The sequence below is a fragment of the Aspergillus pseudonomiae genome, assembly GCF_009193645.1.
Source record: "Aspergillus pseudonomiae strain CBS 119388 unplaced genomic scaffold BDV37scaffold_3, whole genome shotgun sequence".
Lineage (NCBI taxonomy): Eukaryota > Fungi > Ascomycota > Eurotiomycetes > Eurotiales > Aspergillaceae > Aspergillus > Aspergillus pseudonomiae.
The window spans coordinates 586,354-614,225 of NW_022475995.1; the positions used below are offsets into that span (position 1 = coordinate 586,354).

General features: G+C 47.9%; 10 protein-coding genes across 10 annotated transcripts; 6 read left to right on the forward strand and 4 right to left on the reverse strand.

Moving 5' to 3' along the window:
* The first annotated feature begins 128 nt into the window (after positions 1-128).
* Positions 129-1,355, forward strand: BDV37DRAFT_111303 (uncharacterized protein). The gene is made up of 2 exons (XM_032078377.1): positions 129-723; positions 780-1,355. Exons 1-2 carry the CDS (start codon positions 268-270, stop codon positions 1,242-1,244), a joined length of 921 nt encoding a protein of 306 aa, XP_031946634.1. The 5' UTR covers positions 129-267; the 3' UTR covers positions 1,245-1,355.
* Positions 1,356-3,479, forward strand: BDV37DRAFT_293880 (CocE/NonD family hydrolase). Its single transcript, XM_032089518.1, has 3 exons — positions 1,356-1,665; positions 1,773-3,263; positions 3,324-3,479. The coding sequence occupies exons 1-3, from the start codon at positions 1,466-1,468 to the stop codon at positions 3,418-3,420; spliced, it is 1,788 nt and encodes a 595-aa protein (XP_031946635.1). The 5' UTR covers positions 1,356-1,465; the 3' UTR covers positions 3,421-3,479.
* Positions 3,480-3,842: 363 nt separating this feature from the next.
* On the reverse strand, positions 3,843-6,098 carry BDV37DRAFT_293883 (MFS transporter; the record flags this gene model as incomplete). The annotated part of the gene is made up of 10 exons (XM_032089519.1): positions 5,814-6,098; positions 5,647-5,756; positions 5,546-5,580; positions 5,245-5,489; positions 4,989-5,075; positions 4,528-4,937; positions 4,356-4,467; positions 4,113-4,246; positions 3,972-4,044; positions 3,843-3,900 (listed from the first exon to the last, which is right to left on the reverse strand). The coding sequence occupies exons 1-10, from the start codon at positions 6,002-6,004 to the stop codon at positions 3,843-3,845; spliced, it is 1,455 nt and encodes a 484-aa protein (XP_031946636.1). The 5' UTR covers positions 6,005-6,098.
* Positions 6,099-6,439: 341 nt separating this feature from the next.
* BDV37DRAFT_237171 (alpha/beta hydrolase family protein) lies at positions 6,440-7,901 on the forward strand. The gene has a single exon (XM_032080696.1). It carries the CDS (start codon positions 6,503-6,505, stop codon positions 7,721-7,723), a length of 1,221 nt encoding a protein of 406 aa, XP_031946637.1. The 5' UTR covers positions 6,440-6,502; the 3' UTR covers positions 7,724-7,901.
* A 188-nt stretch (positions 7,902-8,089) lies between these two features.
* On the reverse strand, positions 8,090-10,737 carry BDV37DRAFT_268009 (putative thiamine pyrophosphate enzyme; the record flags this gene model as incomplete). The annotated part of the gene is made up of 3 exons (XM_032084106.1): positions 8,090-9,718; positions 9,821-9,943; positions 10,726-10,737. The coding sequence occupies 3 exons, from the start codon at positions 10,735-10,737 to the stop codon at positions 8,090-8,092; spliced, it is 1,764 nt and encodes a 587-aa protein (XP_031946638.1).
* Positions 10,738-11,610: 873 nt separating this feature from the next.
* On the forward strand, positions 11,611-13,680 carry BDV37DRAFT_278277 (IQ calmodulin-binding motif protein; the record flags this gene model as incomplete). The annotated part of the gene is made up of 5 exons (XM_032086009.1): positions 11,611-11,844; positions 11,901-12,720; positions 12,779-12,910; positions 12,963-13,355; positions 13,406-13,680. The coding sequence occupies 5 exons, from the start codon at positions 11,611-11,613 to the stop codon at positions 13,678-13,680; spliced, it is 1,854 nt and encodes a 617-aa protein (XP_031946639.1).
* A 1,146-nt stretch (positions 13,681-14,826) lies between these two features.
* On the forward strand, positions 14,827-16,463 carry BDV37DRAFT_111379 (RGase C). Its single transcript, XM_032078378.1, has 3 exons — positions 14,827-15,853; positions 15,909-16,141; positions 16,201-16,463. Exons 1-3 carry the CDS (start codon positions 14,900-14,902, stop codon positions 16,349-16,351), a joined length of 1,338 nt encoding a protein of 445 aa, XP_031946640.1. The 5' UTR covers positions 14,827-14,899; the 3' UTR covers positions 16,352-16,463.
* Positions 16,464-16,669: 206 nt separating this feature from the next.
* Positions 16,670-18,206, forward strand: BDV37DRAFT_278279 (putative 2-methylcitrate dehydratase (PrpD); the record flags this gene model as incomplete). The annotated part of the gene is made up of 2 exons (XM_032086010.1): positions 16,670-16,994; positions 17,080-18,206. The coding sequence occupies 2 exons, from the start codon at positions 16,670-16,672 to the stop codon at positions 18,204-18,206; spliced, it is 1,452 nt and encodes a 483-aa protein (XP_031946641.1).
* A 188-nt stretch (positions 18,207-18,394) lies between these two features.
* On the reverse strand, positions 18,395-21,073 carry BDV37DRAFT_268012 (alpha-ketoacid dehydrogenase kinase family protein; the record flags this gene model as incomplete). The annotated part of the gene is made up of 7 exons (XM_032084107.1): positions 18,395-19,583; positions 19,656-19,900; positions 20,262-20,307; positions 20,674-20,757; positions 20,825-20,893; positions 20,958-20,998; positions 21,059-21,073. 7 exons carry the CDS (start codon positions 21,071-21,073, stop codon positions 18,395-18,397), a joined length of 1,689 nt encoding a protein of 562 aa, XP_031946642.1.
* An 822-nt stretch (positions 21,074-21,895) lies between these two features.
* On the reverse strand, positions 21,896-26,302 carry BDV37DRAFT_268013 (potassium transporter-domain-containing protein; the record flags this gene model as incomplete). The annotated part of the gene is made up of 8 exons (XM_032084108.1): positions 21,896-22,897; positions 22,946-23,053; positions 23,143-23,907; positions 23,964-24,224; positions 24,272-24,489; positions 24,912-25,009; positions 25,375-25,507; positions 25,570-26,302. 8 exons carry the CDS (start codon positions 26,300-26,302, stop codon positions 21,896-21,898), a joined length of 3,318 nt encoding a protein of 1,105 aa, XP_031946643.1.
* Positions 26,303-27,872: the final 1,570 nt, after the last annotated feature.

Sequence of the window (27,872 nt, forward strand, 5' to 3'; positions counted from 1 at the left end):
TGTTCAAGCTTAGCCATATCTCAGTGCGAAAGTATTCGCTCCCCAGTGGATGAGGCACTATTGGTTAAAATGGTCGGAGTGTGGTAAGGACTTCCGACAATGTTAGGATTAGTCTTTCTTGCTTTCGACGCTAAATCATCATGCTGTCTATTCTGTAGGGCTAAAGTTCAGCTTTTGGTCCGCGATTGGACATCCTCTAGCATTAGTCGGAATCTTGATTCGCTACAAAGACTCTCTCACTTGGCAAGGTCGATATTTCAGGACGGAATGTCAAACAGGGATCTAGCAACCTCTCGAAGCGACCAGGGCACGGAGAATACCCCCCTGGTGCTCTTTATCAGTGCCCTTTACCACCAGTGCCAGATCACTTTGCATTCAATGATTGTTCCTTTGTTTTCTGGTACACACCGTGGACCAAGAATAGACCCGAAAGTTGTGAAGCAAAGTGCCGAGACAGTTACACAACATGCAGAGTTATTCGAAGCTCTACTAGCTCCTTACATGTACGGGCAAGGTGATATTACGCTTCTACCGCCTTTCGTAGGATATGGTGCTTTCATCACAGGTGTTGTCTTCTTGGCTACTGAGGTCTCTTTTCAAGACAAAACACCACGAAGACTTGTCTCCGGAGCACATTCCGAGAGTCGTAGATTGTCGACTGTGAAGGGCACCCTTCACTTACTCAACAAACTTCGATTTTATTGGAGGGCTCTACAGGTTTCTGTGAGTATATATTCCTAAATGGTCGAATTGGGGGGTACTAACCATTTGGAATGCAGTGGGAAAAGCTCGACGCTGCATTTCAGCTACATATATCTTGCCACAGAGCACATGAATCAGCCAGCCCACATGCTATCAGAGCTCCCGAACTTCACGCTTCAGATCCTAAATCACAACTCTCCAACCATGTACCAGAAGGCTCTGTGCACAACGAGCAGTCAAGCACTCGCGAAGCATCAGTACCATCGATAGGCCCCGCGGGCGAGCATCAGCATCCGTGGGTGAGTGACCAGAGAACTCTGGAAGTCGATCCAATGCAGCAAAATCCACAGGCAACCATGTCCGATAATTGTATCTTTGAACAATCGGATATCGAGACCGCTGATATGTCTTTCACAACACCATCTGGTGTAGCGCAGGATGACCCCTGGTATAATCTGTCTTTCGCGGAGGCTGGAATTGAACAATTCGTAGGCTTCGAGCCCTTACATCTCTTTCAGGAAGGATGCGGATTTTTTAGCTGAGCGACGATCCACTCATCTGTATGTATAACGTGCACATAACCGAGGAGGCGGGGCAGTCGGGCTCGGAGGAATCGGACTCGGACTCGGACTCGGAGCGTTGGACGTTACTATCCGTTAGCCGGAATACTTAACACTGTTGCCTCGTATATAGTGTTGTAACACTCACTGTGGGAAAATATGATCTGCTACTTCTAACTACTTCACATTGGACAACAATCAAAATGCTCAACCATTACCGCGATATTGAAACGGTCGACTCAACAAACCATTCATATATCTTTGTGCAAAATGCGTCAATCCCTTTGAGAACTGGAGGAGTGCTTCGCTGTAACGTCTATAAGCCGCGGGGGACATCTGAAGGAATCAAATATCCCGTTCTTGTCACGTACGGACCGTATGGAAAGGATGTCCCTTATGAACAGTAAGTGTCCATACTCAAAGAATATAATATTTCTCCCGCTCCCTGCTGTGCTTTCAATGCGTGAGTTATTTAACACTACTAGATGGTGTTAATGAATGAAATAACAGGTTCAACCCCAAGAGCTTTGCAGAAGTGGATCCAGCTCATCAGACAAAACATTCTGCATGGGAGACGCCTACACCCCAATACTGGACCGACCACGGCTACATCGTCGTGCGAGTGGATGAGTTCGGAATTGGACAGTCTCCAGGACAGCTACACGTCAAATCCGCAGCTTCCATTGATGGATTCTGCGAGGCTATCGAATGGGCTGCTAGTCAGCCTTGGTCCTCTGGGAAGGTCGGCCTCCTCGGAGTCAGCTACTATGCTGCCACACAGTGGCAGGCTGCGGCTCGACAGCCTAAAGGTTTAGCGGCAATAGTGCCATGGGAAGGATTTTCTGACGCCTACAGCGAGTCATTGCGACATGGCGGCATCCTCTCGAATAAGTTCTTTTCCATGTGGTACGATCGTCAGGTCGCGCCGAATCAGTATGGGCTTCCGGGGCGAGCGGCGCGCAACTGGGGTCCTGATACTGTTGAAGGTGACCTCAGCGCTGAGGAATTAGACGCAAACCGTCATAAGGCCGTAATGCATGAGCAGCGGTACCGCGATGACAAAGAGATCTCGCCGCTGAACTTCAATCTTGAAGACGTCACAGTTCCCCTTCTCAGCGTTGCTAATTTCGGTGGACTTCTGCTGCATCTTCGAGGAAATGTGATGGGGTATCTCTGGTCTGGATCCGAATTCAAATATCTCCGATTTATTGCTGGACGCCATGATCTGCCATTCTACTACCCTGAAGAAGTAGAGATACAAAGGAGCTTCCTCGATGCTTGGCTCAAAGGGCAAGATCGAGAGGGATGGACGAAGAAGGGGGCTCTTCCTCCAGTGGATTTGATTCTGCGAAAGGGAAATGTGGGCTTCAATAACCCAGCAGGGGAAAAGAAGTTTCTTCGCCGTACAGAGAAGGAATGGCCATTGGCTAGGACACAATACACCCCGTTTTTCTTAACAGCAGATAGTCAGCTACACCTCGATCAGCCACACCTGACGGTCCCTAAGAAACTCTCCTACAGCGCCCTGGGTAAGGCAGAAGCCTCTGACATGCTGACCTTCAAATCGGCTCCTTTTGAGAAAGAAACAGAAATCACTGGACACATTGTGGCTCATCTTAACGTATCCGTCAACAGAGATCAGTGGGGAAATTCGCCCACAGATCTCGACTTGTTTCTCAGTCTACGCCATATGTCACCATCTTGCGAAGAGATATCCTACACAGGCTCTGTCGGAGACCCTGTCCCAGTGACCAAGGGTTGGCTCCGTGTTTCCCTCCGCAAGACTGATCCTCACCACCCGCGCCACCGGCCTTGGTTGCCGCATCGCAACTACTACTCCACGGATGTTCTACCTGTAATTCCTGGCGAGGTGTATGCCGTTGATGTGGAGCTCTGGCCAACTAATGTTGTCGTTGAAGCGGGAGGTCGGCTTGTGTTGGAAGTGAGTTCCGGAGACACCGCAGGGACTGGGATCTGGGGTCATGACGATCCTATTGACAGGTTTGACTCTCCTCAACTACGCAAGGCATATTGATGGCTTGTTTTCTAACTAGCATCTAGGTCAGAGGCTGTCTTTAAAGGTCTAAACAACATCCATTTTGGACCGGATTATGTTAACTATATCACACTCCCGATTATTCCCAATGAGGGATCTTAATGAAACGATCTCTTTGGAGATTCTCGTCATCATACCGCTACCAACAAAACAGCTTCGCGAGAATCACGCCATCTCTACGTAGTTGTGCAATTTATAAAGTACACAATTCAATCACAGTTGGATATTTTCTTTATTTTGCTCTATTCCCGTGTAAATGACTTCTGTACAATGTAGTATAACACAAAAGGAACCAGTTATTTGTTGGACCTCCACGCTGAGGCTATTATATATAGGGCTAAAGGGCCCAAGTGCAATGACTCTATATAGAATTTCTCTAAGAATCTAAAACCAACCAGTTGTACATCATTCAATACGATCAGGACGTGTGATCGATAAAACGCCACATTGCATGACTATCTCTTGAAACTCCGAGTAACCATAGCTAAGTAATTGCGGGTAGAACAGACATTAAGAGTAGTCGACTAAGAAGTAAACCTGCTCTTCTTCCTAATTCGAGCCCCGTACCTGTAGAAAATATACCTGTCACCCGCAAATTTATCAGTTCCAAGAACAACTTCCCAGGCGATGGCTAGAAAAGAAGAACAACTTACGGAAACGGCACCATCGCCAAAGTAAGAAACGCAAGCAGACACGAAGCCCAATGTAGCCCTAATTTATTGTACACTAAAAAGAAGCCAAGGTAAGTTTTACTCCCTCATCAGTCATCAATATTAGCAGGTATCCAAACTCACTCTGAGTCCCGAACAGAGGGAAAGCTCCTGCAAATGTCGATCTAGTAAAACTGTTTGCCGCCAAGGCGCTGGCAGCGTAACGAGGGTAGGCTTCGACGAGGAAGGTGAAAATCCCAGAAAAAACGAGAATTGTCCTGTTCCATTACGGTTAGACATAGCTTTCTTTATCATGGAGTTCCACTCCAGGGTTGACTTCTAGTCTTGATGAAGTTCATTGACATCCAAGTTGTTGGGTCTACTTACCCAGCTCCGAAAAGCGCACTTCCGATCATTGGCACTATCCAGTGAATACCTGGGTAAATTGTCCATGAGAATATGAACAGCCCGATTGTTACTAATGGTGCCCCTGCTATAGCTGCATTTATCTCAGATTAGTATATGGTGGAAGAATTAGGAGGTCAAGGAAAAGTGGTACCTGGAGGAAGTCTCCATTCCGGTTCGAACCCGGAGGCTTCCGGATTTTGAATATGATGATTCTTTTCAAGGCGCTTGTAGTTCCGATGCCAAAATGGGTCGGAGAGAATGGCTAACACCATTCCGACGAGAAGACCTAGGAAAGTGAGGCCTCGCTGCCATAACTCGAATCCATACACAGACTGGAAAACCATCTGAAATGCGCCGAAGAAGAGATAAAGTATGCCCAGCAACAGTGCAGAGTATATACACAGATTCAGGCACATGGGCTCCAACGTCAGAAGCATGACTGGCCGGACGATGGAACGAAGGATGAGCGCGCTCACAGGCACGTTACTATTCTCGCTTGGTCCTAAAGGCCATGGGTTTCCAGTCTTCTTTCTAATTTCTCGTGCCTTCCTCGTTAGAAGTCTGGCGAACTATGTTAGGCATGTCAAGCTGATTGGGGGACAATTAACCAACGCTGGATGATGGGTCTCGGGCACAAAAAAGTATATCGAAACTAGCATTGTGGCGGCCCATATCAGTAAAGTATAAAATGTCCAGCGCCTGTATGCTTTGTGTCAGAATGCAATTGTCACTCACAGCTCTAGGAGACTGCCTCTTTGTACATACCAATTTGTATACTGGTTTATAAAGCCACCTACTCTGTGAAGGAGGAACCAATATTTCGTAAGTGCATGTATACATAGCAAGGAGATTTCCAAGAGACACTTACAGAGGCCCAAGCTCAGGTCCAACAAAGGGACTTGCAGTATATATCATCATAGGAGCAGCCAACTGATGCCGAGGAAACATGTCTCCAACCGCACCTCCAGCAACGCTGAGGAAGGCACTTCCTGCAAAGCCATTGAAGAACCGAGAAATGAGTAGCGTTTGTATGTTTCTCGCGACTGCACATGGTACCAGCCAGATAAGGAAGAATGTGAAGGAGCTCAGAAAGATGACTCTCCGTCCGTACAGCTGTGCATTGGTCAGTCTTTATTATTAGAAACCCCACAAGATTCTATGTTTCATACCTCGGATAGAGGGCCTAATATCAACGGGCCAAACCCTAAGCAAAGGCAATCTTAGTCTCTTGATCTATAACTGGCAATCAGTGGAAATGCGACTGACTTACCCATGCCGAAGACAAAAAGTGATAGCCCTAGTGTTGCAACCTCTTGTGAACAATGGAATTCATGTAGAAGTTGATCGTAGGTCGTAGTATATATGGAAGATGTGCAAGCACTACCACAATGTCAGTTCGACAAGTACCGGAGTGTTCATCAAATTCGGGATACTCACACACAAAGTGAGCAAAGAGATATGATAACAACAGTCAGCCATCTTCTCATTAGACTTCTCTTGACAGGATGTGCCGGGTCGTCTTCATCCCATTGGATAATCTCCACAGAGGCTCTCCTGTCGATGGTGTTGCTGGGATCGGAGTCATGTTCTAGATATGAACTACGTGGAGTACCGTCTTCCGTTGGCATGAGGGATTTGAGTTAACAAGGTATTATAACCTTTCTGGGCCAATCTACAGACTGTGCAGATTATTCAAAAAGGCAGGGTAGAGCGACAATGAGAGATCCTTCAGTCCTACTAGTATTCGAACTTTGAAAAATGTAGACGTATTAATATTCATAGTGACAAGCCCAGCCAGCACCTATCTTTAAACCACAAATTCATGCATCATTGGCTTATAAATCAACACTCTACAACTAGCACTAATCTCAACTGGTCGTAAAAATCTGTTCCTTGTTAGCGTTACTTATCGGACCGAATAGGGTAGACATGCAAGATGAGGATAGTCGGTCCGATTTAGTGTTCTGAGTGACTCGGACCGACTCATATCATATGATAAGTTGTCAGAGTTCTTCCCTAAGAGCATCTTTTCGAAGGAGATTTCCCACATTTATGTCTGACAAGTCTGTATTTGCTTTACCAGAATACGTGAAATCGTCTGCTATTAGTCAATAGTTCTGGCGACGATGCTTATCAACCATTTTTTCAAGTCCAACGCGTGTTTCAGTTATGAAACTCTGCGGGCCGCAGGGTACAGTAATTATGGTGGAGCAGATCTCGGGGAGGTGATAGCTATTATCTCCAAAATCCGAGCAGGAAACGAAGATGACTGGCTGGTCGAGTGGAAAAGGGCAGCCGACCGAGCATTTTCCAACGCCTCACAATCAGCATCGGTGAACAACACAGTCAGTGCCTATGAGGGATATCTACGCGCCTCAAATTACTATAGAACCGCTGAGTTCTTCCGTCGCGATAACTATGACAACGATGAAATGGCACAGATTGTGTTTGAAAGATCGGAGGAGGCCTTTGATGAGGCAATGAAGCTGTCTACATATGCCTATGAATCGATCAAGATTCCCTACCAAGGGACAACACTCCCTGGATATTTTGTCAGCCCAACGGGTACAGCCAATCCACGACGCACCATTATCTTCAATGGTGGCTATGACTCAACTGCGAGCGAAGCCTGGTTTGCAATTGGAGCTGCAGCTCTAGCAAGAGGATACAACTTTCTCGCCTTCGATGGGCCCGGTCAAGGTGCAGCTGTACGACGACAGCACCTCTACTTCCGTCCTGACTGGGAGAAGGTGTTAACTCCCGTGGTTGACTTTGCTTTGACCCACAAGGACGTCGATCCCAATGCCATAGCAATTTTCGGCTGGAGCATGGGCGGATACCTGGTGGCACGAGCAGCCACGCAGGAACATCGAGCCCAAGCCATTGTCTTGGATGATGGAGTATATGACTTTGGGTCTTCATTCCGAGCTAACCAGCCATCCTTTGTGCAAACACTTGTCCAAAAAGAATATGATGGGGTATCCAATTTCATTTTCGGCTTTGCGCAGTCTCTAGATACGGGTGTTCGGTGGGCCCTGAGGAACGGTAAATGGACTTTCGGGGTGGCATCAGAGGCGGAGCTGATGCGTACAGTCAATCTGTATACACTAGAAGGCCTGGCTCAGAAGATTGTGAGTCCGTGCCTGGTTCTCGACGCAGAAAATGACCACTTCCTAAAAGGTCAGCCGGAGTTGCTTTGCAACCACTTGAAATGCGAGTATGAGTTCGTCAGTCTCGGAGCTGATGAAGGTGGCGACACGCATTGCCATCAAGGTTCCTTCTTCAGGTTGCATCAAGTTATCTTCGATTTTCTGGAAAGGCGCCTAGCTTCAGTTGAGCTCGCGTAGCAATATGCGCGGCTGGATTATTGGTGCACTTTTACATGCGTTTGGTTGTACTTGGGCCCGTCTATCACGGACTTTTTATGCGAGAGCCAATCTGACTCTTCTACAGAGATTTTCGAGATTGGATAATGCTTATTCTGATTTATGAAGCGTATTGTTGTTCTAGGTCGTTCAATGGATCCCTAATTAGCAATATATATGATGGCACTGTATACCTCTTACTACTAAAAAGTAGAAACAGAATTTCTATATGTGAGTCTAGAATTAGATATTGGGTTTCTACTCTAATTCTGTAATTAACAAAAGATAGGAAGCAAAAGCGAGTAATGGTATATCCCGCTTTCCCCTGTTTCATCCCAAGGGGAAGTATCAGTTCTTGTTGACATGTTTGCCGACTGTACCGTCTAACTGAACCTCCAAGACAGCGGTGGTTCCATTCTGTACAGTTTTGATAGCCTCGGGTAGCAACTTGGCAAGCTCAGAAACAGTAGCTGCAGTGCCAGCCCAAATCTCGCCTCCCGCAGCAGCCTTCGCAATGCCTGGGTAATCAGGGGTAGGGGCAAATGAGATGTTGAGGTCCTCGTTAGTCGCGCGCGAGCCGTCACCCTCGGGATGAACGAGAAGCATACTCCGCCTGGGAGCGTTCCAGCCCTTGTTGTTCAGGACAATAGTAAGAATAGGGATGTTATAGCGTCTTGAGATCCAGTAGACGGAACCCGGCACGGAAAAGAGGTACGTGCCATCGCCCACAATCTGGCAGACAAATTTGCCCTTGTTCGTACCGCCGCTTTCATGATCAGTGGCCAACTTGATACCGAGAGCACCCCCACCGGACCAACCAAGTCCACCGCCACCACAGTTGATCCATGACTTGGGCAAGGTGGCAGCGATTTGGTCAGCTACAAATGGGGTGAGGGTTACAGCCTCGATAGCCCAGATAGTGTCTGCCGGGCAAGTCTCCCGAACCTGGCTGATCATGTAAGACACGTTGAGATCCGTGTTACCACCTCCCGATGGTACAACAGCAAGGTCTGTTATCCCTTGTCGGATCTGCTTATATCCCTCCTCACGACGCTTACCAAGAGATGTTTGTTCTTCGGAGTTCAGCGCCTGTGTTAGTGAGTTGTTAGCGGCAACGTACTCATTGATCTGTCTAAATGCCGTTGCCGATTCTGCACGATACGTAGCCATTGAAGGGAGATAAAAGACCGGCATTTGCTGTTTGAGCGGATCAACATCTACATGGATGATCTTAGCGGAATCAGACGGTTTGCACTGGGTCGGAACCCATGGCACATCACAGTCGGCAACAAGGATAACATCTGCCGTTTTGATTGCCTCGTGGATGCCATATCGCAGCCCCAGCCATGCTGGGTGGTCACTAGGGAAGCACATGTCACATCCACCGGTGTCCAATACTCGGACTCCCTTGAAGGTGTCTGCGAGTTTAACCAGCTCCTCCACTCCCCTGGTCTCACGACCGGAATAACCCACAATCACTAGAGGCTCCTTGGCGGCAGCGAGTTCCGATGCGATCAGCTCAACCCCCTCAGCTGGCAATGCAGACGGTGCGACAGCACCCCAAACACTTTGGTTGACTTTATATGGCTCGATCTCCTCTTCCATTACCTCACGAGCACCAGCCAAGTATACTGGGCCCTTGGGATCACTCATCGCAAATTGAAGGGCGCGATTGACAATTTGCTTCACATTTTTCCCAGAACGGATCTCTCCAGAATAGCGACAGTATTGAGAAACAATCTGCTTCTGATCCGGAACATCTTGAATCCAGTGAATGTACTCGGTACGAGAGCCGCGCATCTCCCCTTCGATGGTGAAGGGAGAGAGGCCAGCAAAGATCAAGACTGGGGCGCGTCCACAGGAGGCATTATGTACGGCTGCTGCTAATCCTTGTGTGCCCACATCAACATGAACAATAACGCATTGCGGTTTGCCGGTCAATCGAGCGTAGCCATCTGCCATGGAAAGGGCTACCATCTATGGAGTGGGGTAAATGTGGGGTTAGCCAGAGATGGGGATTCCTGAAGCCCAAAGTAACTGAGGGGCAACTCGATGCTATTTGTAAGCTTCTTTACTCACCTCGTTAGGACACGTAATAACTTTGGGGAATTCATCGGGCTTCTCTTTCTGGCCCTTCACCATGGCCTCCAAGATGGAGGGATGATCGGACCCTAGATTGGCGAAGACATGAGTGACCCCAGCCTAAGAGATTTAGTCAGTATGAGATAGTGAGGTTTGGGGGCGTCAAGTTCGTACCTCCCACAGAGCCTCGAAAAAGGCAAAAGACGCAGTATAGACCCTTGCGATTGTAGGTTAGTTATCAATGCAATACTATAGTCAACTAATCTCAAGGCGAAGTGACATTGACTGGAAATACACACATGATTGTATCGACACTACACAAGAGTAGACTCTGTGCAAATAAGATACAAGGGGAAGAGAAGATAGAGGTGTACAATACTTCAGATGCTCGTTGAAGTTGAAGATGGGCTGCTTTTTATAGGAGAGGAAACGTACTTCCAGCAACAGTACCATTTCTCCACGCTGGCTGATCGGTCGGATTCGGTCCAAAAGGATGCGCTAGTTATTTATAAATACCGTATGATACATTATATATTTCAAAACATCTTGTATACGCTCAGATATGGTTCCAAGCAAGGTACGCAGTGTTGCTCTACCTATGAAGTCCAGACGAGTGTAACGGCGGTATACTATAGGGGTGCTATCCAGAGCTTCTGAACTGTAGATTCAGAATTATCTACAATCTGATCTTTCGGCATAGTTTGAAACATATAGATATGGATTAGAGCACGTAGTATGGGGAACCCGCTACGGTAATTTCCTGACCAGGTTAACTATAGATCTAGGGCCCGCGTCATGTAATTATTAATGAGAATCTATTTTATGATAGAGTTTTATATAGTGCTCGAAAAGCTTTGAAATATCAAAAGATTTTTTTTATTATGTGATTCTACTGATCAAACGATATAGATCATGTAGTGGTAATCAGAATACAGCTTCCTACTAGAGCTATTAGGGTGGAGCTTACAAATATTCCTGGCTAGAAACGGTTGGTACAATCCCCGCCTTCGGACTTCACACCGATGGTGAAGAATAACCGGGACAAGCTTCAAGCAAGCACGGCAGCATTGCAGCATCGCAACATTTCCGATGCGGGGTTGGTACATTGGCTGTCGCATTGCCTTAACCTTTTTGGTCGTGCCATCGGAGGTTCACGCAAAGGTTCCGAAGGACAGGCCAAACTGGTATGGGGCGAAATTTATATAAATATATTATACGCCTGAATTTATGACCCCCATGTGTACCTGCAGAATTGTTTTCTTGGCAAAGAATATAGGCCCTGTCAATATCAGGCTTCTAACAAGTAACGAAGGAATTCTAGACCTCACAAAGCCATCCCCTTGGATGTTAACGTTGCCCTAATGTCCAAATCAAGTTCTCGTGGTCCCCCAGGCACCGATGACGTCGGTCCTCAGGCAACCACATTCGCATGCTTCTCACTCGACAAGACTGGCGTCATCTGTCACAAAGGTTCAGCAGCTTGCATTGGAAATATATTAATTTATACCCATTGAACATGCTTATCATTCAGCTGCCTGTCTCCACTCCCTCTTCATAGGAACCCGTACCACAAGCATCAAACACTCCCCTCCCCTCAGCCTTATGGGGCTAAGTCTACGTCATTGCTGAAGAGCATGGCTGGAGAGCGTATATCAGTTGGTCTTCTTGGCCAATCCATGGTTGGGTCGCTGGTCAAAGTGTCCAGTACTCTGTTTTCTATTTGCTTGACTTCGATAATAATCTGGTTCACCCGCCAACCTAAGAGTCTCAATCGTACCTGCGCCGACATGCTTCCAGAAAGAGTTTATCAGCTATGTCACAGCAGCAAAACTGTGAGCTCCGAACTTGCACGAGATCCAAATCAAGCCCCAACCAAGGTGTTTCACAAACTTTATAGCAACGATCATGCCAAAGAGGACGCGTCAGAGGTGGAGGACGGCGTAGATGGCCATGACTGTCTACAAAAGGCTCTTGAGTGTGGCAATTGGGGTCCAACGAAACCGAGCAATCTATTCCTCAAGGTCAGTTCGAGTGCTTTAGTTATGAATGAAGCACACAGTACCTGACCGTGATATAGATATATCACGACGCACTGTGCACCTTAGAAAGGAACCCAATGGCGGGGGTTGTCTCTCCGCCATTAATGGGTAGTCATGGGATCGCACCTTTAACCATTGTGGCTCCGTTGCCGGACTTGTGCCGACATATGGCTAATTGTATCGCACGGGCTGAGACCGAAGTATTTCTCGGGACAAACTTCTGGATCTATTCCGACGCTTCGACCCTGGTGACCAACGCCTTCCGCGAGTTGTCAAACCGAGCCGGTGAACGCGGCACTAAGGTAGTGGTAAAGATGATCTATGACCGCGGTGATCCTCGACAAGCCTATGAGAATCGCTTAGAAGTGCCAGAAAAGAAATACACAAGTGAGAAAGTTCAACTCCCTCCAGCTGAGGAAATTCCCAACATCGATCTGCAGGTTGTCAATTACCACCGTCCTATATTCGGAACGTTCCATGCTAAGTTCATGGTTATTGATCGGAGGATCGCCCTGCTGCAAAGCAGTAACGTACAGGATAATGACAACCTAGAGATGATGGTTAGGCTTGAAGGACCAATTGTGGACGCTTTCTATGACACCGCATTGATCTCATGGGGAAAGCACTTCAATACGCCCTTTCCAATGTTGTCGTCTCCCGCTGCGAGTGCTCCGATTCCAAGCCTTTCGCTCATGGACGTAAGCCGCCAAGAGGAAGCCCAGGGCTTGTCTTTGCCCGAGCATACCACATTAGATCAACACTATGACCTTGGCATTAGGAATGAAGCACGGCGCGTCAACGGTACCCTCAAGCCTAGGCCTGGCGAGTCTAGAACGGCTCCGGTCACTCGCCACCTGAGTATGTATCTTTTACGTTCTTCCCCATTTATGAAAATGTAGTTTAATGGTTCATACAGACACAACTACGCAGCCGAATACAACCGGTGACGCTCCAGACGTTGATCAAAATACTCCGATGATACCGTATACCATCTCCCCACCTCATGAAGCATGTCCAATGGCCCTAGTAAACAGGGAGCCCTGGGGAGGTATGCACCACTCTAAAGATATCTGATGAGTTCCTATACTTACGATCTCTAGCCCCGAACCACACCAGCATATATACCCCTCAAAATGCCGCCTTTCTCTCGGCAATTCAAAATGCAGAACACTCCATTTTCATCCAGACCCCGAATATGAATGCAGAGCCTCTCCTCGAGCCATTACTGGGAGCTGTCCGTCGCGGGGTCGTTGTTACATGCTACCTATGTCTGGGCTACAACGACGCTGGACAACTACTTCCCTTCCAAAACGGGACGAATGAGATGGTTTCTAATCGATTATATAGCTACCTTGAGAAACAGGACGAACGCTCACGACTACGTATATATAACTATGTGGGTAAGGACCAGACAAAGCCGATCCATAATAAGTTCAAGCGTCGCAGCTGTCACATCAAACTCATGATCATCGACGGCAAAGTAGCTATCCAAGGTATGATTCTTGTCATTTTAGCTCTTCGATCCTCGGCTAACAGAAATTAGGGAATGGGAACCTTGATACTCAATCGTTCTACCACAGCCAGGAAGTTAACGTCCTAATTGACTCCCCAATCATCTGCCGTTCATGGCTTGAGACGATCAACCAAAACCAGAACACAGCTCTTTATGGTGCAGTGAGTCCGGAAGATGGATGCTGGCATGACGCCTCCACTGGTAAGATCCCAGACGGGTCAATTGGTGTCAATCCAGGGCGTTTCAGCTGGGCCAAAGGGGTGGTTGGGGCTGTACAGAGAGTACGAGGAGCTGGCGGGTTTTGATACCTTGGATTTTATTCGGATATAAATTCGGCACCTGATGTGATATGAATAATGAGTTCTGTATTAGATTAATTCGACATACCTCTTCTGGGAGCTTTCACGACACATAATGTCGAAGAAAACATAGCTTTAATCTCACACACTCACACACTCACACAAAGAAAGAAAACAAAAACCGTCTCCAAGACTTCAACGGCCATGCACAGCAGTCGAGCCCCAATGACACATTTTGGTGGTATTGGATGCTTGATCAGGTCAAAGATGAGTTCTCTGACGAGGCCTGTTTAGTTCTAAGGGACCACAAATACGATCCACTACCTTTTATTCAAGCACATCAAGAGGATCACTATCTTACATTTACTCCAAGTTAGTCATAAAAGTATCGACTAGGAGGCCCCAAAACGTGTTCCTTCCAACAACAGGTCCTAGCAGCGGTTCGTGGACCTATTGACACCTAAGTAGACTATCGATGCGGAAGACATCCGACAGGGGTCCTCGTTTGGTCTAACTGATGGGAAAGTCTACAGCCCGAACACTACTTGTGTAAACACGGAGCTTTATTTGCACCAGTGAACTGCTCTCATATCCAGTACTACGGCGGGGTAGAGCGCTATTAAAAACCTGCGTGGGTTACTCCGAAGTGTACACAGTAAAATGCTAAGCTTTCGGTAAAGAGTCTCTAATTATACTAATTGTCTCCACCGTACGGAGTACTGCTCCGTACGGTGCTAAGGCACGAAAAGGTAAGAAGAGGCTAAGTTGGAGCCCCTACTCTTTATTTTGCATTTAATTGATTTATCCCAAAACCCCACAAGCTTACTATGCCTCTAATCAGGAAAAGGCATTGATCTACTCAAAGTGTCGTCCACTCTGCAAGCGAAGAACCAACTCCGCTACCCCTGTTTCAGACTGATGAATAACTTGCGAACTGCGATCAAGCTCAGCCCACCACACTCGGCGAAATTACCGTCCGAAGGAATGGATTGCCGATATCTTTTCTAATTAGGATCTATCTAATATATTTGAAGCTGTCTGTCAAACTCTTAGATTGTCCGCCGATGTGTACAGTAGACCCAGCAGGATGACTAGTCTCAAAATAGTGCCATATCGGGAGAACAGACATGGGGCCGTGGAATCTTGGAGATATAAATGAAGGATATCGTCCTGGTACCTCGTCTCGTCTATTGCCGGACAGTCGAATGCTTTCTCTATAGTGGAAATGAAACTATTCTACACTCTGGCCCTCTGGGCACCAACTCTTGTGTCAGCTCAGCTTTCTGGGTCTGTCGGGCCTCTCGTGGACTTTCAGACCAAAGCAAAGAATAAAACCTGTGATATCACCGACTATGGTGCCGTTGCAGATGGCAAAACCGACGTTGGCCCGGCCATTCTAGATGCCTGGGGTAACTGCTCCTCCGGAGGTCTCATTTACGTACCCCCAGGTAACTATTCGCTTGCGACGGATCTGGAACTCAAGCACGGTGAATCCACTGCCTTCCAGCTGGATGGTGTTTTAGCGCGCGGTCATGAAGGCGCTTACCAATTGATCCTGGTACGCGACTGCCATGACTGCGAGTTCTTCAGTGGTAATTCCCAAGGCGCGGTCCAAGGATACGGGTACGAATACCTTCAAGATGGGAACTACGGTGAACGACTCTTCCGATTCCAGGATGTCAGTGACTTCTCGATCCATGGTTTTGCTGCGATTGATTCCCCTGCGTATTACTTCGTCTTTGATACCGTTTCCAATGGGGAGATCTACAATCTTCTTGTTCGAGGAATCGCTGACCTAGGTATGACGGACGCATTCGATATATGGGGCCAGAACGTATGGGTCCATGATATTGAGGTTACCAATGGCGATGAGTGTGTAACTGTTAAATCGCCGGCCTCGGACTTTCGCATCGAGAACATCTACTGCAATCTGAGCGGAGGAACCGCCATTGGCTCTCTGGGTACCGGCACCAACATTACCAATATTCACTACCGAAACCTTTACATGAACCAGGCGGATGCCTGTTATTTGAAGACCCACAACGGCGATGGAATAGTCAAGAACATTGTCTGGGAGAATGTCATCGTACACGGAGGCCCTTACCCACTCGCTGTGAATGAGGCTTGGGGAAAGGACGTGGGCTCTACAGGCGTCCAAATTCAGAATCTGACTTTCCGCGTAAGTGAATGTCTATCGTGAGCACCAAAACAGAGTCCTGACATCGTTTCCTTAGAACTGGTACGGCGAAAATGTCGCTAACAGCCGACCGGCGATCCGAATTGAGTGTGACGAGGACGTCCCTTGCTACGACATCACCCTCGACAACGTCAATTTGTGGACAGAGGACGGAGACTACGTCAACTGGTCCTGTGCCAATGCGTACGGCACCGGTGCCTGTCTACAAGAAGCGAAAGATACCGATGATCTAACAACCTACACTACAGCCGTTACTGTGACTGCGACGCCGTACGTCCAATATCCCTCCCCTGAAGCCTTAGCAGCTTTGTTGACATGAATAACCCCAGGTCTTATTCCGCTACGCGTATGCCCGGTGATTTTACGTCAAATCCTCCGCCCACCACTTCCTTTACGATTCCACCCATGCCCACCAGTTTCTTCCCGGGGGCAACTCCTATTTCGAGTCTCTTGAGCTTGAGTGGTGCAGGCGGTCTCTGAGTGATACGGTGATGGTCCAGTCGATATGGGACAGATTTCCACTTTTTACTTGCTCGTTTAATATATTCAAGATAGTTACTACATTCTCTTTTGCTCCGCTTTTTATCCTCATTGTCTTTTTATAATATCCTTCATCCAGTGGAACCCTTGTGTCCATTTATTTCTATCATCCATATACTTCCCAAAGTAACACAACCAACTCAACCCAAATCCTACCACAAAAAATGCCCCGTCCCCTCATATCCTCATACCCTCCCCAACTACAACTCTCTTCCACACACACATCCCCAATATCACCCAAACCAAACTCCCACAAAGATGACACACCCCTACGACCCCCCAATCCAATCCCTATCAACCTACCTCTACAACCACACCATCACCAACCCAACAGCTTACACCTCGGCCCGCACTGCCCTTCTCGACGCACTAGGCTGCGCAATCGAGACAGCCTCGAAAAGCACCGAAGCGCAGAAACTCCTTGGCCCGTGCGTCCCAGGCACAATCGTTCCCGATGGGTTCAGGGTGCCGGGTACGAGATACCAATTGGATCCGGTGAAGGGGGCGTTCGATTTGGGTGTTCTGATAAGGTATTTGGATCATAATGATGCGCTTGGGGGGAGGGAGTGGGCACATCCTTCTGGTATTTTTTTCTCACGTTCTACTTTTCCTTTGTTTGAGGAGTTGTGGATGAGTTCCTGTTTGATGATGATGACGGATTCCGTCAGATAACCTAGCCTCCATCCTGTCCGTAGCAGACTGGTTCTGTCGAACCAATAAAACAACCCACAAAGGCCCTCCTTTGACAATGCACACCCTCCTCACGGCCCTCATCAAAGCGTACGAAATCCAAGGCATCTACGCGCAAAGCAACGCCTTCAACGCCCACGGCACAGACCACGTCATCCTCGTCAAGCTCGCATCTGCGGCCGTCGTCTCCTGGCTCCTTGGCCAAACCGAGTCCCAAACCATGGCTACTATCTCGCACGTCTGGATGGACGGCCATCCGAGCCGGCTCTACCGCAGCGCGGAGAACACAGTCCCCCGGAAAGGATGGGCGGCGGGCGGTGCATGCATGCGGGCGGTGCATTTGGCGTTGCTGGTTCGGGCTGGGCAAGTTGGTGTTCCTTCTGTGCTGACTGCGGTGCCGTGGGGTTTTTATCAGCGGGATTTTGGGGGCCGGGAGTTCGAGTTCATCAGGGAGTTTGGCGATTGGACGGTTAGGAATGTTTTGTATAAGGTTATGCCGGTTGAGGGGCATGGGATTACGGCTGTTGAGGCGGTTTTGGTTCAGCGGGGACGGCTTTTGGGGATGGGGTATGGTGTGGGTGATGTGGAAAGTATTGAGATAAGGACGACTAGGGCGGCGGATCTTATTATCAATAAACGGGGGCCGTTGGGGAACGCGGCCGAGAGGGACCATTGTATGCAGTTTGTTGTTGCTTTGACGCTGCTGAAGGGGGGCGTGCCTGAGGTGGGAGATTATCTGGATGAGAGTTGCTGGGTGAAGAGTGAGAAGTTGGAGGGCTTGCGGGAGAGGGTGGTTGTTGTGCCAGATGATCGGTTGACAGCTGATTATCTAGATCTGGAGAAGAAGAGTGTTGGGTCGGGTCTGAAGGTGTGTTTATTTGATGGCACTCTGCTGCCAGAGGTGCTGGTAGAGTATCCAATTGGCCATGTCAGGAATCCCGAAACTTCTGCTGCTGTGCGGGACAAATTCATGAGAAACATGCGTTTGATGTTCTCGGATGCACATATCGCTAGAATTCTGGCTGCTGTTGAAGACGATGGGACGGATATCTCGGAGTTTGTCGATTTGTTTTGGCTCCAAGGGTCGTCAGGCCCAAGGCTTTAGACATGATATACCAGTAGGTACTGACAGTGGCAGGGTGTAAATGTTATTTTATAGCTATATAGAAGGTTCAATCTCAAGTAAATAGTATCTGCAACGTGATCTACTGTGTATGCCAGTTACGGGTGCTTTATCTAGTCTTGTCAGCGGGCATTGGGAAGCCCAAAGACGCTACATTATCCTATTGTCCATCAACCGACCTTACCAACTCCTTGCAGAGTCAGATACACGTCCGTCCCCCACCCCCAGAGGCTCTGTACGGCGATACTGCCACCAAAGTATTCAGCATATGCCCTACTCAGCGGCAATCCGTATCCGAGTCCTGCGATGCTACTCAAATGGCCACTGCTTGAGGACATGGCATTCAGGGCATCCATATTCCCATTCTCTGAGCTCTGCAAGTCAAGATCAGAGAAAGTGGTGAAACTGTAAGACCAAATATTTGGCAGAATCTCGGGAGGGATTCCACCACCGCGATCGCGGATTCTGATTGTAATGCTTTGCGTGGAAGGAGACGACAATTTGATTGATTCGTTCGCATCTGCGGTTCCCACAACGGAGTCCATCTCGAACCCGACATCCGAGTTGGGATGAATGGGATCAGTTCCCACCGACACGGAGTACGGCCCACGCACATGGTTTCTTGGAACGTCAGGCGCAGCAGCGATGGTCACCTCAACAGGTTCGCGTTCGTTCCCAGCTTCAACCACGGCTCTGAATGCGTTCTTCAGCAGTTCTGTGAGAATGTATTCCACATGTACAGGAACATGCGCAAAGGTGGCATCCGGTTGCCCGTCGACCGTGAGTCGTGGGCGGACCCCATATTTCAGTTCGCAAATCTCTCCAACAAAGTCCTCACAGAACTTGACAATGCGCGCTGGTTGCAGGGCAGTGTCGATGACACCGATATAGTTCGATGGGGATGTGTCCTTCGGTGGGTTGCCATCATCACTAATCGGTTGTGAAGCAAAATGCAGCGCCAAGTGTTGCTCAGCTATCAGCCGAGTGCCGATACGTGCCCGCAGGTGGGTATCTAGGAATCGAGTCACCTCCGTCGGATCGATATATCGGCGACACTCCAGAAATCCACGCGCAAGAATGGGAATTGTATCTGTATGAGTGTGGACTAGATCCGCCAAGACCTCTGCAAAGTGTTTTTCTTCCTCGAGTGTTGTGATTTGTCGTTGCTGGTAAGGGAGAAGTGTGGACAAGGAGTGAAGGTAGTTATTATATATCTTCGAGACATGCGGATTCGAAACAATGATAAAAGGGAGGTTCCGTAGAGCTTCGATTCGAGATGCAAGTCGAGCAGGAAGAAGTGAAAGAGTAAAATTGGCCGATGCGAGGAGAGCATCTTTCGCTAACGGCGGACGGCCGTGTCTAGAGAGACTGCGGTCAGTAACCCCTGCGAATATAAGTTAAGACATACTATATCCCCCACACCAAACGTACTTCAGTAGATCCGCGAGAGTCAATGGCCGACGACGGCTCGCCGCAAGACGTGTGACTTCATCATTTGCCCCGTAGGCGAACGGTTGCTGAGTTGATGTTGCAACCTGGGGAGGCGGTGACACAGAGAATTGACGTGCCTTCTGAACATTATGGATTAGACGAAACCGAAGTCGGACGCTGCAGCTCGCTGTCCGTGCGAGAGCATTGGTTAAGGCCATCTTTAGCAATAGCCATCCTGTGACTAGCTCAGCATTAATTCATGTCATGTATCAAGTGACTTTCGTCATCATACCACTCAAAAGGGTAATCCTCACGTGGAATGACGCTAATACAAATTAGGTGAAGTGAGTGAAGTGGGGGATGCTTAGTCAAATGTGCCAGAGGAACTAGTTAACTATGTACTGTGTAGGAAGGGAAAACAAATATGTCCTATACCTATCCCTTCATTGCTCGAAGGATCTTCAGAGGTATATACGGTAGACGAAAGGGGTTACAAAGAGTGGCGATCCAAAAAGCCGCAGAGAGAACAGGATGCGGATGCGAACTACAGACCCTTACATCGGATCAGTGAGGCTGCATCAGAACGCGTATGAGCCAGTCCCTCACGCTTATCGTATATATGTACATATCCTTGGCTTGCCTTGGTTGGTTGCTTTCATGTATGATGAGGTCATTGTCTCTTGGGCATATCTTTGATGCCTGGTCGGTAGATAGATGACACCGTGTTGGGAACAAAGAACAGCCGTTACAAAGGTTGAACTGAAAGTTTGATGATTTTAAGTCATAATTGAACAAGAGAGTAGTTTCGGATGAGTCCAGCTTTCCGCACAGCAGTCCCAGTACTCATGAGGAACATTCTCTTGGAACGCTAGACTAGAATATTCGTAATTCGTACAGCCACCATTGAACCGCAACCTCCCCAAGTCAGTGTCGATTTTAGCTATAGCTAGTTCCGCTGCTTGTCGCTAGCAGTGACGGCATCGTACTCTGCCCCGGAGTCGATGCGTATTTCCATTACTGAATTCTCATTTCGCCATCTTGTTCGACGTGGATATGGTCACTAGACTCAAGAGTGCTGACATGGTCCGCGGGGTACTCGACACTAGTAACTGTCAGTTAGGCTGATCGCTGATGTTGTGGGGCGGCGTTATAGTGGATGGCTGCCTTACGTGAAACCCTTGATCAGAGTGTACTCGTGTTTGATGGTTCCTCCTTGTTCTCTGACCTTCTCCTTGGCTCTTGTAGCGAAGGTGCGATGTCAGTGGCTATTCAGTTTTGAAGCTCAACTATAGGGCAACTCACTTCTCCAATTCAGCAGGGGGAGAGTCCTTCTTGAGTGTGACCTAGAGAGATATACCAATGAGCATCGAGAAACGCAAGACGATAAGATAGGTATAACAAACGTTGTAGAGAGGCATTTTTACGTGTGTATATTGGAAGGTAGTGTGACGATCTCAATGAACGAGAGTCTGAAGTGGACAGGTAAGGTAGTTTGTTTAGGGGGTTGTCAGTTGGAGGGTAGTAGGAGAAACAAACCGTTGACAGGGTGGGACACCGGGAGACTTTATACCACCTTGCGGGGGTTTGAGTCAATATCACCACTGATAAGGGGAGAAATGTGACTTCCACCCGATAGCGCGGAAGGACAACCTGTTGCCTTAGTCCGCAGGCTTCCCAGTTCCTTGGAATCCCGCCATTTGGACCATTCCCCTCGTGACAAAGTTTCCTACTCCGTCATTTCCGTAGTATTTATTGTTTCAAGTCTCTATTTAACTTCACGGTGTCGTCAGAGCTCTACATCAATAGGTTTATCTATAGTATTCCATATCTCTTGTGGCTTTGGATCGCCTGTGGCAGTGTCTTTGTACAACTCCTCAGTGACATGCATGACGGAGGGGTGGGGTATCATGGCGGACTATGACGGTGACGATGAGTGGCCTTAGGCGGGGCAGGTCACGTGGTGGATATTCCGTCCACTTCCTAGGCACGCTTCACCGCCTCAGGTACCGCCCTGTTCAACCCTGAGTATTCTGGCCTCAACAAATAGGATTCCTTGACCCTACGTCATCAGCGTTCACTGTAAGGCAACAAGGCTGTGCGCTGCTGCAAGCCCTTATGCGACTATTTGAGATTGTTGCAGAGTTTACTATACCATTTTGAAATGAAGATGCATATGTTGCATTCCTGGTATCACCCTCTGTTGCCAACAAATCGCCTAGCTCCACTAATCTCGACGCCAACTATATATCTTTGAGAAAGCCAACTTCAATAACCTTTTCCGTTTCTAATCCAAGAGATGCAATTTTCGCCCTTGTATTTTCACGGATCCACAAAAAGATCCACAAGACTATTTTCCGAAAGTAATTCCTACTCTTCTTGATCTTCATTTGCTCCTTACCGGTGATATAAATGACTCTATGGCTGTACGCGTCTTCGAGTTTTGCCAATGAAGCATCGTATCGCCCTCCGTCTGCCGTGGAAGACTCCCCCGTTGCAGATGTTGTAGACCGTTGTACAGAGCTAGCATGACTCTTGTTGGTGATTGTGTCAGGTGTGCATGTGGATAGATCGGCTTGATCACAAGCTCTCGCAATCAAGTACCTGCGAACCTGCTGAGTAATGGTGTTTGCCAAATTAGGCGTGATGATCTCGTCGTTGTAGCCATAGCGAACAACAAGACGGTAGCAATTCGGGATCGCAAGGCTGGAAACAGTATAGCGATCTTCCACTGGCACCGACGGTGTTTCGATTGGGCGTAGATGAAAGAAGATTATCACAGCAGGCATGGTAGTAAGCTTGAGAATAAACTGACTGAACACAATTGGGGTGGTCTCCCCTGCTTTGTCAAAAAAGATCCCGAGGCCTTTTGTTATACTCAAGGCGTTACCTCCATATCTATCCGTAAGGCGTATTTGTCCATCTGGATCTTTGGAGACGAAGTGTGAGGTGGGAAACCGATCTTCAGCCTCGGCCAGCCATTGCTGCTCTTTCCCAAATCTCCATATGAGAAATAGGATGGCTAACACTGTAGCAAGTGCGAGGGTGAACCAGGCGCCTGTGGGAACTTTCATGAGAACAGAAGAGAGATATGCACCGTCCAGACACGCAATTATGAGCCAGGGCAAGAGCACGATAAATGGGCTAATGCGCCACACAAACATAGCTGCTAATGAGACCATACATGTATCAAAGAACGTCACAAACATGACACAGACACCGTATGCGTTACCCAGAGATGTCGTCTACACCTAGTCAGCTTTGGTATTTGACCATGGGGCACCAAGACGTACATTGTTGTAGATGGAAGCTATAAGTATTGTACCAACCATAAGAAGCCAATTCGCTATTGGGATGTAAAGCTGGCCATGAAAGATGTCGGAGGTATGGATGACTTTAATCTGCGGAAAGTACGACAGTTTCATCACTTGCGTAAGGAGCTGGTGGGAGGGTTAGCGACAGGCTTTGAAAAAACCGGTTATCGTCTTACCTGAAAGGTTGCTGTTATAATGGCCTGAGAGGCAACAACAGCAGCTAGAATTGCAATGACTAACGCAGGATAGACCGTGCCCGGTGGTGCAGCTTTAAAAAAAGGATTCGAATATGCCTCCGGATGTACGCTTATATACGCTGCTTGTCCGATATAAGCCAAGAGTAAGCATGGAAAGGCGCAGCCTAGCCAGCTGATCTGTATGGCTCTTCTGCTGAAGGCTCCGATATCTGCGAAGAGAGCCTCAACACCAGTGAAAGCGAGCAACGTTCCACTAAGCATCCTCCAACCTTCCTCGCCATTTCGGGCCAGGAAACTGAAGGCGTACCCAGGGTTGAATGCTATGAAGACACCAGCGTCATAATTTGCAAGGTTATATATGCCAAAAGCAGCGTTGAAACCGAGCCATATGATGACAATAGGTGCAAAGGCAAATGTAAGCTTGGTAATGCCAAGCGGTTGAATTAGGAACAGCACGACCAGGATAGCATCGGTAACTCCGATGATGGTGCCTTTCGAAATGTTGGGCGATACTACTTCAATCCCTTGAACAGCACCTAGCACTGATTGAGCTGGGGTAAGGAGACCATCTGCAATGACCATGGTAACCGCCAATACTCCCATGACTTTGAGGAGGCGTTTGGCAATGCTGCTTGACTCAAGTCGATGGCGCACATGCCTGCTTGTTGGTTCAAGGTCATCCGTCAAGTATCTTTTCATTTGGACAAGAGAAGCCTCTCTTGGGTCACGGTGGGTAATGTTCATCTAGGGATGCGAGGGTCAGTGTCTACTAATGGGAATGCAATCCTAGGGAGTCTCACATAACGACTCAGCAAGGAATATGTGCTGAATGTACCTCCTTCGCCATCATTATCTGCTCGAAGAATAACCAAAACATACTTGACCGTCACCATCATGATCAAGCTCCAGATAATTATGGAGAGCACCCCGATGAGGTCTTGACGGGAGGGTGCCTCACTGAATGTTGACGAGTAAACATAAAGAGGACTGGTACCAATGTCTCCGTATATAACACCAATTGACTGATAGGCGAGCCAGAGCAGCATTCTTCCTCCGAAAGCCTGTGGATGCTTAGTATGGTGGCCAATTCCCCCCGTGTGTCTCGTACCTGAGGTTGTTTGTAATCTCCTGGCCTGCGTAGGCCGGGGTCCTCATCGGCCTCGCCTAGTGTGCTTACCGCACTCTGGAGTCTATCCAAAGGAGTATTCCAGGGCCGGACATTGTATACGTCATCGTGTGGTTGCTGCGTATCATTTTCCAGACTCTTCTGTACTATAGCGCCTGTTTTGAAATCTCGGTTCTCGTCCATCCCAGTGTAGGGAGCGGCTATTCGTTAGATTAGAAAGAGATTATTGCTCTTATCGATATCTCGACTGGCTGGCAGTGAGGTTATGTTAACAAGCAAGTATTATTGTTGAAGAGGTGGGGAGAGTATTGTTAGGAGAGAGTAAGATAGTGACTGACATACATCTGTTCTTTTTGCACGGGAATACTAGATTTGTTCGACAAAGGTTTTACCCGAACTCTAGTTTAACGTCTTTCCAAAGGGATATGAGTGAGTACCAGGCAACGTCTGCTATAGTAAATCACAACATATGCTGCTCAAGAGAGTAATCGACCAAGCCAGCCTTATATGCATATGGAGGCGATATCTTTATCTCTAGGAACTCGCTGCAAGCTAAGCCTAATATGACAGCCGTTCGTATAATGGCGATAAGGTAATTACACTGCAGGGATCTTCGTTCTACATGGATTGATGTTCTGGCCAACGGGGGACTCAGCCCGTCTGCGGGATTTATCACCACCAATAGCCAAATCAACCTCGCGATAATTTCCACCCCAAAAGCTAGGTACAATGCTGGGGTTATTCAATCAAATTTGCTAAGGCTATCTATCCTGCAAGATAATGGAGTGACGCAAGTGAGATGTCAACAGCCACGTGCTGGACCTGAGCGAGAATACCGCGCTCTCAATGTATGTACATACAGCGGGATCGGTTGGATTCTGGCCAACATAGTATCAGGTGCATACTACTTGTGTCACCCTTATCACTGAAGGTTTTACCAATTACAAAAAGACACTGTATAGCCTTCTGTCAGACAGATGCTTCTGTACCACACCGCGTCGAATGGCTGGTACTACTACAACCCCACGTAGCCTGATCCATCGTTTTCACGCGGTGGCATCATCAACCCATGCATTCCACGGTACTTAGGAGGTTCGGGCGCCTTCCAATCCTCCAGGACCTTGGGGTCAGTCAATTTGTACACTTCCACCCCGAGCGGACGGGTAGTGGCTCCCATGTTTTCACCTTTTTCCTCCCAACCCCAGTTGGACAAATCACCTAAGCACGGTCATTAGCATCCTACGACTCTTTGATCCACTAAAGCCACAAGAGACACATACCACCAGGACACGCCGAGAGTGCACACAAAACATCGACCTCAGCGAAGAACTCGAAATACTCTCCTGGCCTCGCCGGGGAAGTTTCCATGAAGTATTTGCCTTCTTCATCCAGCCCAGTAACCTGGAACACATTCAGAACGTCGTGCACATCAAGCTCTGTCAATCCGTACGGGAGTACAGAGCGGGTCAGATTCGAATGACAATGGAAGTCGAATGACTCGCCACCCATCAGCAAATTCACATAGGGATCGCATCGGGTACCCAGAAGATCATGGACTCGTCCTCCCCATTGAGTCGTTCCAAAGCCCTTTGTCCGTTTACCCTCTGCATCAAGCACTTCATGCAACTGTCCACCTCCGAGTGAATCACCTGTGATGGTAACGAGCGGCCGGAGGTATGGAAGATTGGACCAAAGACGGTCTCCAACAGATACGTGGGAGGCATGAATTTGACGGGTGCGCGCTGCCCAAAGTCGCTCTCTGGGATTGTTTGCATTCCATATGTTCAGATCACCCACTTGAGGGCCCTTTGGGGTAGTCAGACGACAAACATGGCCAGCCGGTACAACCCATGCTTGTCCAGAGCATGGACGAATTGTGAAAGATGTCTCTAGGGTTCTCTGAGAGGCGTCTGAGGCTGTGTTTGAGATGGCTCTGTAGACTTCGGAAGAAGCATGGACTGTAGATTCTGGCGGAGCAGTATATGCTGGTGGAGGACGACGGTTTACACCCATTTCGGCGTTCTTGATCGATGAGTGTTTATAACCACGGGAGAAGTATAAAGATTGACAAGGAAGAGTCGATGAAGATCCCTCTGAGGGGTGGCGCAACCCTTTTATTATTGACCCCATCTCGGCGACACTCCGACAAGTCTAGGAGCTTATCAGATACCCCGCTAACTCATCTTCAACTATTACCCCAATTATGGCGGTCCGGTTGCCGGCCCGAGAGTCTTGATGGTTCGGAAGTTGTCCCCGCTCTAAGATGTAAGACTTTGACTAACGGAGCTCGAGTCTGACGTGCTGATCACCAGTATAGATTTTGAAGTCTCTACTAAAACAAAATTCACCAGCCACTAATAATGCATAGGTACTGAACACTGGGAGGTTGATCGACGTAAGACACATGAGTAGGTCTTTCATGGCGTGGTTCAGGGCGTTAAAAGTTCGAAAGGCCCTTTCGCCGCTCGTATCAAATCATGATAAGGAACTTTCTGGTCCTTCCCCTTTTTTTGGCGCCATGTCGAAGTCAGAATGTTTGGATCAATGAACAGCGAAGAAAAAAGAGTCCATATCGTCAGTTTAAATAGATGACTGGACAAAAGAGTGTACCAACTAAGGGCTTAGAGTGAAGATGAAAAGCGCCATGTTTCATCTATAAATATTAGCCGTCTTACCGCGCAGCGTAGTTGCATGCGCCATTGTCTTAAGCCCTTATCGATTTATCAGTTTGGTTTCGTCACCTCGGCAAAACACACAGTTACAGCATTCCGAGTTAATCTCATCTATATTACGGGAGAAATCAGTTCTGGCACCTACCGGCTTGTTCACAATTTATCAGCTAGCGTACTTCTTCTATGAATCACTTCCTACTTAGCATGCATACAAGCCCTGGTTATCAACAATCATATTTCGACTCTATTTCACAACCAGGTTAAATCAGCCATCAACATTAGCACCTTCTAATCAGACAATGCAAACTTACACTACCAGCTTGGTAGACCAATGTACCCTATTTAGGACGGCAGCAAAAGACTTCTTTGATTACATCCTTTGAATAAATCAACCTAACATTACTTATTAGTCCCCCTCGCCACTCCATTGGGATGATGCATCGGCTATGTAGATAAGCTACACGCTATTTTCCAACGTCTGAGTTAAACGCGATAGATTCCCCAATGTTAACCCACCTCAAACTGTGGGAACAACCCCACATTATGCCAGAGCTGGTTCACTGTCTTTGTCAGAGCAAAAGGGAACTTGTCCTTCACACTGACCTTGTTTTGATATTACAGAGACACTGTAGCCGTAGCCTGGCTGTTCTTTAAACTAGAGACCTGGAAGAGAGTTCGCGGTCTATTATCCAATCAATTACGCTGTACGGATAATTTGTGAGGAAAAGGAGGAAAGACTGGTACGGAATGGCACGGGCCATGAAATCGAGTTGATCCTTGATTCATATGGATTTTAGTAGTACATGGAATATTTGCCCTGGTTCCAGTCGTTCACCAAGTATAGAATCAGGCTGAAAATTTGTTATTCAGTTACATTGGAGTGTTGAGCTTCTACAATATTTAGCAGTGTT